Source organism: Lipophrys pholis (assembly GCF_963383615.2).
Source record: "Lipophrys pholis genome assembly, chromosome: 12".
NCBI lineage: Eukaryota > Metazoa > Chordata > Actinopteri > Blenniiformes > Blenniidae > Lipophrys > Lipophrys pholis.
This window is the reverse complement of record NC_137641.1, coordinates 23,265,123-23,280,062: the sequence shown is the minus strand read 5'-3', so window position 1 is coordinate 23,280,062 and position 14,940 is coordinate 23,265,123. Positions and strand designations below refer to the sequence as shown.

At 38.1% G+C, this 14,940-nt stretch overlaps 1 protein-coding gene across 1 annotated transcript in view; it reads right to left on the bottom strand.

The window, feature by feature from the left end:
• The window catches only part of znf618 (zinc finger protein 618), a 38,731-nt gene that overhangs the window by 20,272 nt on the left and 3,519 nt on the right, over positions 1-14,940 (bottom strand). Inside the window, exons 2-4 of the mRNA XM_080476707.1 lie at positions 8,219-8,537; positions 5,803-5,880; positions 5,432-5,476 (exon numbers count right to left, since the gene is read on the bottom strand). Of these exons, the coding sequence (XP_080332833.1) occupies positions 5,432-5,476; positions 5,803-5,880; positions 8,219-8,510 (415 nt within the window). The 5' untranslated portion in view covers positions 8,511-8,537. The remainder of the gene's footprint in view (positions 1-5,431; positions 5,477-5,802; positions 5,881-8,218; positions 8,538-14,940) is intronic.

Below are 14,940 nucleotides of genomic sequence, written 5' to 3'. Positions count from 1 at the left end.
TCAGTGGTGATGAAACATTTTAAATAGAGCCACGTGTTTTTTTTTTTTTTTTGTGTATGTGGTTCCTGGTGGATCAAAAACATCACTCTTTTTCATTTTCACATCGCATCAAGAGATGTTTACTTTTTGTATTCATAAGAAGTTGATCATTCGAACAAAGCTTTTTGTTTGTGAGAAAACACAAAAATGAAATCCAGACCCCCCCGGAAGTTTTCAAAACATTTTTGAAAATTAAAAGCTGAACTGAACCGTGGAACATTTGAAATGCATGAGAATACACAGCAAAGTATTTGGCACTTACTAAGATTTAAAATGTTATTTTTAGACACGCTAGATAATTTGGCTTGTTTTAAAAGCTATTATTTTCCCTGCTTAATTTTACAGTATGCTCTTAAAAATCTTATTTCAAGATTTCTTATCAAGTAAAATTTACTTGCTCAATTAAGTAATTTCACTCTCAAATCTAGTGTTTCTATCTTATATTTGCAGTGTGCACACAACATGCTTCAAACTAAGCCTTGCTGGAATACATAAGCAAAACAAAGACTTAAAACCATGTAAATAGCTTATTCTATCTGTTCCTTATTAAGTACACTAATATTACTTCTCATTTATCTGTTTAAAAATGGACTGGTTTGGACAGACACTTCATGCCAAGTCATTAAAGGGCTAACAGAGAGAAAGGACATAAGGGATGCAGATTACTTGTTCTGCTCTTGTTAATTTTGTTGCAGGGGGAGGCATTGTGCAGCCAGGTGGTTGTTGACAAGCAGGAACATCTGAAGTGCCTCTTGGCACACCGCGGTTGGATCCTGTGCGAAGGCAATCTGTTGCATGAACAGCATGGCACAGAGTTGCTGCAAGACTAAATCAGTTCCTAACCACATTTCCCCAGTTGGTTTCAGCTTTGGTCTTCTCTCTCTCTCTCTCGCGCACTCTCTCTCTCTCTCTCTCTCTCTCTCTCTCTCTCTATAACGTCATGCGTGACTGATGTTGACCCAGCAAAAAAAATGCCTCTCGCCACACACCCATGTGACAAATGGTTTGACCGTTTAGCGGCACAGTGGCGACTTCTAAATTCTGTCCTCTCTGTTCTCTCGGGGGACTCTGTCAATTGTCAAAAGACAAAACTACTGCGCCAAATATTTGACAGGGGAAAACGACATAATCTAGAAAACACACGCAGAAATCATCAGGTTGACGGCGCATTCACGTTGTTCAGTATCTCTAATCTATATTCCGTACGCAAATCAAATGAATAAACGTGACACGGAACGACTGACATGGGTGATTTAACACAATTTCTTTCAATTTGCACCGGAAGGATTCCTAAAATGTCTGCTCGACTAACAAGGGAAAACAGCCATAAAAGCTATTATTAGGCTGTCTGACTGTAATTGCATTTGAAACACCTCAGGGCAGCAATACAGTGCACATTCTAGATTTTTTTTTTCCTTCTCACCAATTAACACAATTAAAAATTATTTCCCGCAAATTTGCGAATTCCTGATGATTGTCAGTGTAATTAAGGTTCCCATAACATAATTGCTTCGAGCACAGGTGAGGACCCGTCGAGAGGAAAGAGATCGTTGCAGGTTGAACTGTACCGTATGACTTTTGTGGATTACACAGCTGCACGCACAAACCTAATGGAAAAGAGTTAACAGCCATTATGGAAACAAGCCCCACCTCAGACTAGATGTTTTTCTTCATTTTATGTTAAGTGTATTAAGTGTTTCCAGGGAAATAAGTACAACGTTACAACTCTCAGCCTCTATTAGGTATTTCTTTATCTAAATTTAAACATTCTCATGTTATATTCAACAATATTTTACCATCATTGCTTTTTTATGGAACGCCTATGAAATATCTCAGGCAACCCGTCCAGAATTGTTTCGATGCCAGCCGAACAAATTTATGAACCGACATTTTAATAACATTTTCATCTGATAATATGTGTAAAATATTTGACATTCAAATGCCACAGCACATGCTGCATATTCATGTTTCAGGCTGCAGTGGTTCTAAATGTGACAAAATTACAATAGAAGGGCTAAAAGTTTTTCACGCCAAAAAATTCTGTGAAATGTGTGAAAACCTATATGAGGATTCGTCACGTTTCCAGGAGGCCAGCAGAAATGTCACTGATTATTGAGTTGAAAAGATTTCCATTTTCCAAGATAGATTAAAAAATGTCCCCCGTAACAATGCGACTCTATTCCTTCATCGGGCACAGAGCGACTCCAATCTGCTTTTAAGCCACTGAACACACGCATTAATTATTAAGTTGAATAGCGCCACAATAGGACTCACTGACAATACACAATAACATAAGCTGGACAAATAAAATCCACGGAGGCAGTCATTCTTTAAGAAAATACTTTTTGTAGAAGAGAGTGTCAAAAGTAGAAAAACCAGCCGGCGGGATTACCTTGAAAAGTGTAAAATGACCAATGAGCCCATTTACAAGAAAATCTAACAACTGGTAAGTTTGAAAAAAAATCTCTAGTTTACTTATTTCAGGTCATTTCCTTCATATGTACCGAGTGAATTAAGACTCAAACTTCCTGTTATTTTCCAAACATCCAGTCTCGTCTAATCTTATCTGCTGTCCACTCCAGGAACGGCTCTTCGTAGACTTTCCTCTCCTGAACATCACGTTTGTTGTCGTGTTTGCACTTGCTCAGATGAGAAACCTACAAACTAAAATGAACGGGTATGCATGAACCAAGAGTATGTTGGAGAGATGTACCCGGGCTAATCCAATCCCTGATGTTTACCTGATCACTTCAATAATCCGACAACTCCAGAAATCAGGTATTGATCAGATTATAAGTGTGCATATTAGTAGGCTCATAAGCTTTTGTTGTGAGGAGCGACAGGCTTTTGTCACATTGAAGAGAAAGATTGCAGCAAAGAGGAGTTCAGATGGCAGTTTTCATAGAGAAATCCCAGATTGTTTGTTATGTTTTGTAAAAAAAAAAAAACATTCAATGTGAACAATTTCAGGATATACTAGAACTTCTTGGCACGATAACTACGGAAGAATTGGAGGTCGACATTCATTCTAAGTTTCAATCTTTTAGATTAGCCTATAAGTGGCCCATGAAGTGAACAAAAAGCTTCTCTGTTGTTCGCTATCAGAGGCACAAAGAAAGACAGAAAAGTTGCCATTGTGACAACTTTTAAGAGAAAATCCTCTTGCAGCTTTGCGGGCGTAATGATCTCGGGGAGGGGAATGTTCTGCCATCGGATTATTTAAATGTCAGAAGTAGATTTCCTGGGTGACGTTTTATTATTTCATCAGTTTCTTAAGTAAAGCACCGGACCACACAATCACATTTCTAAAAACACCATCGTCAAACCGGGAGCGTCCCTGCAACACTCCGGGCTGTGTCGTCCCCTGCCATTTGAAATTCACTTATACTTACATCAGTTCTAATGCAGGGACATTTTAAGCCATACTGAGTGGAAAATGTAGGCTTATTATCAGCTGGCCTGGTTTCATTTTCCTCCGTTTTTAAAACACTGGCCTGCAATGGCGCTCAGTAAGTGGTTATGAACACAGTGTTTAAGCGGACATAAAGTCAAGGTTACAATAATGGCATAACTTCACTGTGCAGCTTTAAACATGAGGCTTTTCTTCACTAATAGGTGAATCTCATTTCCTTCCCACGGCAATCATTACTTATCTATAAGACTTATTTGTCTCAAGCCATCAGTTTATGTCCCCAAGGGCTTTCTTGGGACTCCTCAGATGACCAAGTTAAGTTTAAAAATGAACTTATAAAGTGATATGTCAGTCATTGTCATGTCTAAACAGGCGGCATCATAGCATCCTCTTAAGAGTTTAATCTTATGGCAGTTATTTTCTTTCTTTCTTTCTGCTAAGCAGCCTTACTGGCCTACTTATTAACACTGTCACAGACCTTTTGGTTACAGTATGTACCCACATGAAGCTTAGAAAAAACAAAAAACCAAAATTGCTGCATTAAGTTGACTGTTGTTTCTTTTCTCTCTGCCACAATGATACTGCTACCTTAAAGGGATGTGCACATTCACGTAATGACTGCTGAGAGTGTGTGTAGGAAGATTTATAAATAACCCTCAAGTACTACTCTGAGGTACGAGTATTTTTAGTCCTAATCAAACTTTCACCATGATGATGTGAAGAGGCCTGATAAATATGGATCCTGGCGGCTGATATAAAGTGTCATTCAAAGTGTGAAAGCGCAGCAACTGCGGGGCAGAATTTATTTTATTTCTGTAGACAAAAAATGTCTCGGGTAAATTACAAAATTGATCATGAGGGTCCGGTGCGACTATAAAAGGGGGTTTGTTATACTCCAGTTCAAGTCAGACCTTTTGACCTTTAAAAGTCAAAATAACTTTGAGTACAAATACATCATGTCACAATATAATTATTATTTTATGACTTTTACTAATTGGCTCAAATACGCTTGCAGCTTTTTTTATTTTTTATTTTATTTATATATTTGTGGATGAAAGCTTCAGTAGCCTAATATATCATGCAAATTATAGCTGTTTGAAAACACTGAATGTGACCGAGATATACGTAGATTGTTCATGAGAATAAACATCCATTAAGCATAAAGACAGCACAGAAATTAAGAGCATTTTGATGTCGTTCTTTATTTTATTCAAAAGCAGAATAAGCTGTTTATCTATAGTAGATTTTGGCTTTCAAGGGTTTCAATCTACATATTCATCTCTGCTGCTCATCCCACAAATGCATGATTCCTATGAAAAAGATTGTGATATTACAAAGTAGCATCAAAAGGCATCATGCAAAAGGGTTCCAAGATAAATTGGTAGGAAAATAGTATTTAACCTACAACGGGTCTAAAATGATCTTTGGATATTGTGCAGGTCGAACCAGCAGCTACTAAAATATGCTGAGTTGGGAAAAATGAAATAATAATTTGCAGTAATTGTACGAACATATTTATAAATGAATGAGTTGTGCTATGTCTGAGGATGCATCGGTAGTATCAAAAAAGAAAACGCCAATACAACAATAAAAAAACAGTCTCTTAAAAAGTTAAGAAAGAATACCTATGATATTAAAGACACCGCACCACAATCTAGAAACTTAAAAAGTGATAAACTAGGGGTTATATAGGCAGGTGCTTGAAAGCCATTGCAGTGGGATTTCTAGTTTTGTACAGTTATTAAAAACGCAACAATCATCTGTCTGTGTGGCATTAGGTCAAGTACATTGTGTTTCTCTACATGTGCATCTCACAGTCGTCCCATGCAGAAAACCGGGAACTCTCACATGGTTATATAATTGATAGTGTTTTCTATGGAGGGTGCGACTGAAGTCAAGTCCCATGTAAGATGCACCGCGTCAGTTTTGCTTGCGTTCTCGTAGTTTGTTTAGTGGATGAAAGTGCAAAAGTATACTCACTGTTGGGTGTCTGCGGTAGACCGTCTGCAACCATGCTCTCTGACTCTATCGGCACAATAGCAAAAAAAAAAAAACAACAACTATTGGTCCTTTTATGATTAATCATTAGTGGTGTTCTCGCAGCTTACAACCAAGCTAAAAGCAGTTATCTTCCATATTAAAAAAAGAATAAATAAAAAATCAGAGAACAATAAAACATTATTGATGAATAAAATACTATTCGCAGCCAAAACAGGCCATATGTGTGACTCATGCTGAGCAAGTGAATAATTTCAAGGCCATACTGTCAGGAGACAAAAACACAGCAGTCAGTTATTTTCCTGCTTTTCAAAGGGACCAAAACACATATAAACAAAAGTGGAATATCTTACCTCGGTGTGCCCTGACGTGCGTCTGAAAGCAGTTGTAATACTTGTACTTCTTTCCGCAAACCCCACACACATATGAACCTGTACAAAAATGCCACAATGACGTCAAAAAAGGCGAAGTGGGAGCATCCTGAGAACTGCATGATTGGTAGATTCATAGTCCCATTTAACCCCCTAAGTAATCCTCATTACATAGCAGTGACAGATAGACATCTTAGTTTTTACTTCTTCATGATGCCACTTGGACCTTTGCGCTTCTTCTATTGCTAAAATAAAAAGGGAGGATTCACAACAAAACTGGTGAGCTGGATGAGTTAACACTGATTTCATGACTAATTAAGGAATATTCAACAACTAATTTCCAGTGGAGATGCGTGTGATTAATCAGCAAATGAGGAATATTAGTTTGTTAAACCAATTCATGTTTTAGTAATGAACATTTTTCACAGTGACTTGCTCAACTCACAGGATATTATTCAACTTAATGTAGAGAGCAACGGTAAATGTACACATTGGGCATGAATAGACTGTTTTTTTTTTTTTAAACTATCCCTAATTTTTTTTTCCGTTGGCTTAAATTATTGAGGAAAATCTAAGTAGTTTAAATGCTCAGATACATCTTGATCATAGTAATACATTCCATAGATGGCAAAAGTGCACACGCTCCAAATTAAGCACAAGCACTATTACGTTTATGCCACAAAATGTTTCCAAGAACAAATGCGGTATTTTCCAGATTATAACTCGCATATCATCTGGGAGATTAAAACCTCCATCAAAACTGTATTTGACTGACAACACAAGCAGAATGTGGCTAAAAGGAAAAAGTGAAACAGCAAAATTTGAACGGAGACTAAAAAAATTCTATAGGGCAGAAAGTGGGAACAGATCAACAGAGAGAGTTCGTAGTCTGATAAACTTGTGAGTGACTGGAGAAATGCAGATAATCTGTGGATGATGAGTTTGATGAAGAAAACAAAGAAGACTAATAATGAGCTAAAAGCACGATGATCAGAGCTGAGCAACAAATTGACAGATGGTTCTGGAACAGCAAGTTGCTGGACCCTTTTTTTTTTCCCCCCGTCTTTCAGACGAAGCTTTACTCGGGTGCAAAGTATAGTGTGGACAGTACAGTCACACATTTCACTTATTTACTTAATCAGGAACAAAAACTACAAAGTCTGAATGTCCTCATATTACAAAGGTATTAAAAATGATTAGATTTCTGGTCATTGAGCCAACTTCAGTTTTATAAGGAGAGTTTGGTGTTGCTGCTTTGAAATCTGCTCCAAAAACAGCATTTCACTGTCAGTCATCTCAGTTCTCCCTGTCAAAACACTGTTTAGCTGTGGTCAGAAGTCCCTCTTATTCATTATAATTCTACAAATTCTATTATCTTTTTGCACTGGTCGTATGTGCGTTGGACAAATGAATGCGCAAAGGACTTGTGCAGTCATGCAATGATGAAAAAGAAAATATCTATATACACGTAATAGTCTCGATTATATAAACCAAAATTGAAAAAAAGAATATCCAAGTTTAATTACTGAAGTTTCTTATCTATTTGTACTTTAGTTAGAAATATTAACACTTGAGTTGATACCTGGAAATCGACTCAACCTGGTATTTCTACTGTGTAACTACTCTTTGTAAAGTTGATAAAGTGTTTTTGACATTAGTTTTGGACAATTTTAATTATTTTGGTGACCTCTAATCCTCTCATTTTTATTGTGTTTTTTCAAAAGTTACAAACTATTAGAAACATAACCTTCATAAAATGATTTATTGAAGGGCTTTACTATATCATTTAACCTTGATGCCTAATAAACTCACCACTAATGCTAGATACAGCACTCACATTTATCAAATTAGACACCCACAAGTTATTTTTAAGTGTTTTTATATCCCAACTCACCCAAATTACAAAAACAACTCATCTTCCCCAGTTCCCACAAAAGTTACAATTGTAAGGCATGTACATCGGTGTTGCTCAGCCAGCTTTAGAAACATCCATCTTTAAGATTTCAGCTGCCACCTCAACACGAGGTGAAAGAAATTTCATTTGTGCTCACAGGATTGGAAAATTACATCTTAAAAAATTCAACAGCAAGTGCATGGTGTCAATGGTTTTCATAGAGGCCAGTTCTTTTTAATGAAAGAAGTTGTTAAAAAAAAAACCCAAAAAAACAGAAAGAAAAGACCTCCTCGCACTGACATTTGTGAGTTATTTTAACCAGAAAAAACGTTTCCAGCGGGTGACACTTGATGTTGAATTTTCTTTCTTATTTTGTTTTTTGGGTAAATGTCAATTTTAAAAGCTGTTTTTGAAAGTAAGGAAGCGAGGTCAGCGTCGAGAGACGCCAGGCACGATTGCAGTCAGCAAATGCACGTAAACGTCCACATGTACATTCACACACACCTATGCACGAGTCTGTGCTCTTCGTTGGAGGAGGAGTACCAAGGGCAAACATACCCTCGGTCTGGGCTCTACGGGATCCGCCTCCACTGGCTCCTCCATCATTCCCTCCAATGACAACACAGATCTCAGCAGGGTTGGCATCACCCACTTTCCCATTGCTCGTCTCCGACGTCCCAGGCTCTTTCTTTACTGTGACAGGTGGCGGACTGGTGGCCTTGGTGGGGGCATCTGTGGCGGCGCTCCCTCCGTCTGCCTGCTCCTTCACAGGATTGGCTGCCTCTTTTGCACTCATGACTCCACCTCCTCTGAGACTGTGCTTCTGTGTGACCAACAGAGAAGTGAAGACTTAAGTGCTCTGTCAGAATATGCGGTCCTAATTATTGCATGACTTGCAGCCGATATACAGGATTAAAGCTCAGTACCGGGTCAAACATAAATGTGCAGTTTTTCCAAACTGCCATGGCAACACACTCCATACCAAAAAAAAGAAAGAAAGGAAAAAAAAAAAAAGCTGTGCTTCGATGTCAGCTTTTAAGTACAGCGTTCACGTACAAAGAGAAAGAAGCAGCAGCTTGAATCTGACAAATAAAGACTATAAAGACCCAAACTATGAGGATCATCTTCTTTCTCTGCACACAGGAAAGAGCTCAAAATGTATAGGAGATATCAGAAGTAATATATCTGTGGCAGTGTCATTTTGAGAACGGGGAGGGGGGCAATTTAACTTTAGCTGTGAAGAAAAGAGTGGCTTAACTGCTCAAAAGTGACCTTTGATGGTATAAATTCCACAGCGTTGTGGCACCCAAATGCTCCAGTTTCGGAAATATCTAAATTACACAACTTGCCACTTCAGCACACAGCTATAAAAGGCATTGTCAAGAGAATGTGCTCAAAATGCAACCAAGCAAAACAGAGTTATGCCAGGACGACTGATATTATGGAAAGAGGGAAAATTGGTCTTCTAATAATAGCGCACCAATACAGCAACAACAAGCCTTTTCATAGCCCAAATACACCTTTCTTTGGATATGACACGCGAGCAACAAGCCTCGGCGAGCGGGCCCGAGAAGTGCATGATGTTCACGCAAAGCATCCAAGGTTTACAACTCAAACAGCTTATACCTACACCTGCTATGAAATAAAAAATTGTATTAAATCAAAAAATAAATAAATAAATAAGTCCTGTCAGCAGCACCGTGCCGGGTGTGCAACACTCAACAGGCCTGAAGGACCTTTTTCAACCTTCGCATATAAACATGCTTCAATACAGCTTTTATGGGGCTTTTCAAAATGTAATATAAAGTTTATGTACAAACACTCATTTAAAAAGATGCTCCTATTCAATTCTCCAAAGCGAATCTCAAATATTGATATACCTAAATGTTTGATTTGTGTTTTTGCTATTTCAGGTTTAGATGTTTTACTTTCTGTTCTGCAGTGTCGAAGGATCATAAATACACATTTTGAGGTTTGTTTAGGGTGAAGCCGAGCTCCTCCGTCTCATGAACGACGACAGCAAAATGAGAGGTAATCCGTGGCATTTTTATAAAATCCACTATTAAAATGTTACATCCAGACGGATCGTCAAGAGTTGAGGCGTCACACTAAGCAACGCTGATTGGTGCTTCTTCGAGCAACGTGTTGATCCAAGTTAGGAATTATTTCAAAAATACATTCAAGACTTTTTGCCCACTTTCTGTCTCTGACATGAGAAACTGCAGGGAGCAAAAAAAGTGGAAAAATAATAATAATAATAATCAGAACGAAATAATCTTCAAACGTTATAGATGCAGCTGTAAGTGAGAGAAAACAACTAATGCTTCGGCTTAATGATGAGATATGGTTCACGTATACATAATTAATTTCTAAAAAAAAAAATAAATAAATAAAAGGATGTGGACTTTTTAAAAAAATAGCTGGATGGAAAATAAAGTGTGTGGGTGTAAATTTTACAGTAAGCACAGTTTCAGTTTCAGTTAAACCAAATGAAGGCCACACGAAATCAGACGTTTCGGAATTATCAGCATTGAAAAAGATGCACTGATCACATTATTCACAGCACGACTGAGAATCTTCGTAAAATTCCGCTTGTAACAGTTTATCTTAAACCGATAAAAGATTTCCATAATTTGTAATCAGCATTCGCAAGAACTGTAAAAGAGAAGAAGTTCGGCGCCATCAGGACACTTTGTGAAGCATCAAAAGTTATCTGCTAGAGACTGCTGGAAGCACGACTTCAATCGCTGCTTCATAACGGGGCGATGAGACGAGAGCGACCCTCCAGTAAAATGGCATTTAAAAGCCCACTTGGAGTTTGCCAAATGGCATTTAGAGGAGCACATGAGGAAAAAGTCAACGCCAAGACACTGGAGTGGCTCGAGGACAGGTTCCAGTGTGTCGCCAAGTGGCCAAGCCAAAGTGCAGACTTAAACCCCACATAACATCTGTGCAGAGACTTGAAGATGGCACTTCAGCGACGCGTCCCATCCACTCTAGTGGAGCCGGCGAGCGTCTGCCAGGAAGCGAGCGATAAAACGGTCCAAATCCAGGTGTGTAAAGGTTGGAGAAACTCAGCCAGCGACCACTCAGCAACTTGGCGCTCAGATTGCTTCGACTAAGTACCGAAAAAGAGGGAGGATTCTTTTGTAAAAATCAAAAAACCAGCAGGTTTTAATATCATCCACAACTCTTTTTCACGTCATTTCAGCAAATTTTCTCTCTATAATGTAGCCGTTACTACGGAAGAGTTTTAGGGCCACTGAAGAAAAAAAAAAAACTCGGAGGCTAAAAAAAGAAATCTTCGCGGCCCCAGAAAAAGTCGAAAATCAAAGTCGAGATTTTTTTTTTTTCACGGAGAGACCGTCTATCCGTCCCTCATCTTTTGCCCGTAGATGTGAATTCACATTAAATCACTTAATTCTGACCATATCGGGTTGCTTACTGCTTATGGACATGTGATTTTACACAGGATTTCCTTGATTAATAAGAACACATTTAAATAAGCAGCCCGGGATCCGTGCCTTTGTCCTTCGTACTCGACGAACTTCCGCGACGGAACAAGGCAGCAGGCTGCTCTGTCTCTTCTCGTCCTGATACTGACGATAACTGCACCGTGTTTATTAGCTAGATTCTGTCCTGAAGCGTCTTTTCATCACTTCATTAAACCGCCTGATATGCATTTTGAGGAAGCAGTCACATGCGCTGGCATGTGGATAGACGGACTTTTTTTTCCACTGTGAAAAAAAAAATCTTGACTTTGATTTTCGACTTTTTCTGGGGCATGAAGGTTTTTTTTTTTTTTTTTAGCCTCCGAAAAAAAAATCTCGACTTTGATTTTCGACTTTTTCTGGGGTCACGAAGGTTTTTTTTTTTTTTTTTTAGCCTCCGAATTTTTTTTTTCTTCAGTGGCCCTAAAACTCTTCCGTACGTTACAGATCCTCCCACGTTTAAGAAACTGTAATAGCTAAATACCAACTGCTGTTGTTAAACTGCACTTCTATTGTGAAAAACTTTGACTCAACCCTCTCTTCCACATCCACAGGACACACGGACTAAATTCAATCCGTTACACCACGACCATAGAGAATGCACAATGTGAAGCGACAATAACGTTTCCACATTCATTTCGTCTCAAACTCAAAAATGGAACTATCAGAACAGACCCACGTCATGGGTGGTGCTTTAGCTTTCTGTGATGTTGCGGCTATGAAATGGTGAATTCACTGTTCTAAGGAGAATCAGAATCAAATCGTTCAGTCTGAAGACATTTACAAAACCCGAGGATATGTTTGCGTAGTTAAATTTGTTGCACACATAGTAAACCTTCAATTACTTATCAATTAAAACACATTTTTGGGTAATAAATTCCATACTGAAATGCATCTTTTTATACTTTCATTCTGATTAGATTATACATTTTGGATGTTTTTGTTACGCGGTGTAACGACGGCAGCACTTTGTGTATTCGTGTAACACAATAACACTTTAAAGTGGAGGAAAGTGGACGCACTTCCAGGTGGCTGCTGGTAGGTGTTGATGCAGTCATGAGATCGTGTTTGAGTTGCTCACGTGTGCCTGCTTCAAACTGCAGCAGAGGCTAGTAGCAACAATACAGAGCTCATATTTTTAAAAGCAAAAAAAAAAAAAAAAACAACACTATTGAAACAGAAACGAAGCCCACTTCAATCCTTTGTGGCGTGGGAGCAGTTTGCCTGTAAAGTTAGAAGTGTATTCTTATGGAGTTTTCTTTTTAAAAAGATTAAAGGGGGAAAACAATAGAAATGCCGCCTGCTATAGCACACTCAGTATGTAAGCGCAACCTGCCTACATTTTACTGAGTATTTGTACGTTTTCGTCACACAAACTCAAATAAATACTTGGTAGCAGACATTTGGTTGCTACTGGAGTGTTAAAAACTGACATTGTCAGTCAAATCTCAGCTGGCCAGGTGAGCCAGAAACTCAGTGTCTAAAATGATGATTTCGAGGTATAGAAGCTTTAAAAATCTTTCTTCAGCAGATATAAAAGGTGTCGAGTCGGAGCACGGATGACTCGTTTTGTTTATATTCAGCTGAGACAAAGATGTCAAACTAACCCGAGACTTTAAAACTTTTGTTTACCAGAAAATACGGAGGACTTAATCTGACACGGACAGACCTATCCTTCCTGTTAAAGAACTTTTTTTGATTCCCCTCTGTGCTTGCTTTTGCAAATTTAATCAACCTATCCAGAGAGAAAACTCATAAAATAATCTAACAAAATATACCTCATTGTTAAAATTGCAAAAACAGTTCCCGAACAATTGGCTCGTGTTCCCTCACAAACAGACCGGAGTCTCTATAAACTCTGTTCCACATTTAAAATACATTTCCCTTCTCAGATGGTTTCATTTAAATAATCCTTTGAAGCACACAGTGGGAAAATTGTCCATTAATGTACGAAAAGCAATGATTAGAGAAACTTCCGCAAAAATTGAAAACATATTTATGTTGCAGAACAGACGCTGTGTTTTTTTTTTTTTGTCTTTCCTGGACTATAAATCATGTCACAGCCTCCCAGATTTATTAGTGACCCTCAGAGGGGACGTGGCCCCCCCGTTAAAAACTACCTGGAACATCTTAAGGTTTATTCTTCTTCGAATGGAAATAAAAAATACACTTCAACACTTTGACTATGTGAATGCATAAATACCGACTTGCATCAGAGATTTTACTGCAGCAGGAGCACGTTTGATATTGAAAATGTATTTTAGTGGTGATTGTACTCAAGGTTCTGAATGCAGGACCTTCATTTGTTTTAAATGTTACACACACACACACACACACACACACACACACACACACACACACACACACACACACACACACACACACACACACACACACACACACACACACACACACACACACACACACACACACACACACACACACACACACACACAAACAGCTAAATCTGTCTTTGTTTATAAAAGGAAAGAGAAATTCTCTTAATTATGTTTGTTCAGAGCATACTAACGGCAAACAAAAGCTCAGGACTGAGCTGGGAAAAAAAAATCAATGTGGAAAAAGTCCGTGCTTCACCTATTTTATGATTTTCTTCTTAATGGATATCGGCTGGTATTGATCGTCTCCTGATTGATTTGAGTTTACCCTACTGTGGGGGAGATGAAGCATTGCATCTCATTTCCGCTTTAAAAAAAAAAAAAAGCATAATCATAACAACTGACCCTTGTTTTCTGGAAGTGTTTTTTTTTTTAAAAAATAAAAATTTCCCATCTATAATTAAAGTGACGGCAAAGACAAGTGTATCTGAAATAGATTGGTCCCCTGAGTCACCCGTGTAATACCATCCTTTCTTAATGCATACCCTGAATATAAGAAAGAAAGAGAAAAGCCTGTTGTTCACTATTTTCCTCTAATTAAAGTCAAAATGCAAAATTAGCCATCTGGCCTTATGCTCTTTTTTTTTTTTTTTTAATAGTGTGAGGCTTCTGATATGCTGTAACCTACACCATCATGGCAGGACGAAAATCTAAACCAGATGCACATGTGCTTGATGTTCCTTTCAAATAAAGCGCAACCTAAACCAACTAAGATAAAGAATAGAACAAGAGCAGGAAACATGATTGAATCAAATTATCAAATGCCTTTTGGATATCAAGCATGTATAGATAGTATCAGTACCAAAGGGACAGTGAAAAGGGAGGGAACATGTGATTTATGTCAATTTATTACAGTAACTTTCTTTAAGCCATTGGGCTCGGCTGGGTTTGAAAATGTCAATCCCTGCATATAAACCACTGCGTTAACCATTATGTCACTGTGCTAAATGTATCTAGGGCTGCAAAAAAAAAAAAAAAAAAACTGACAAAAAAAAACCAAGTAGGTTAGGCAAACAAGAAAAAAAAAAAAAAAAAAAAAGCATCTCTAGGACCCACCTCTGTTCAGAATTCAGCTCTTAGCCGAAGTACTTAAAATAATTGCCCTATATTTGGGCAGTCCTGTATCTGTCTCTGCACAATAATGTAGTAAATCAATCAAATGTGCTTGGATACTAGGGAACAAAAAAAATAAATTATCTGCTTCAAATCTACAGAGATTTTCTTACTTTGAATTGTGCCTCGCTTTGCCAAAAAAAAAAAAAAAAATCTCTGTGCTCTGCAAGTTAAGTAGGGTGGAAGAGAGATTCCAAATATAAAATACAAATTTGTTTAAGGCTCA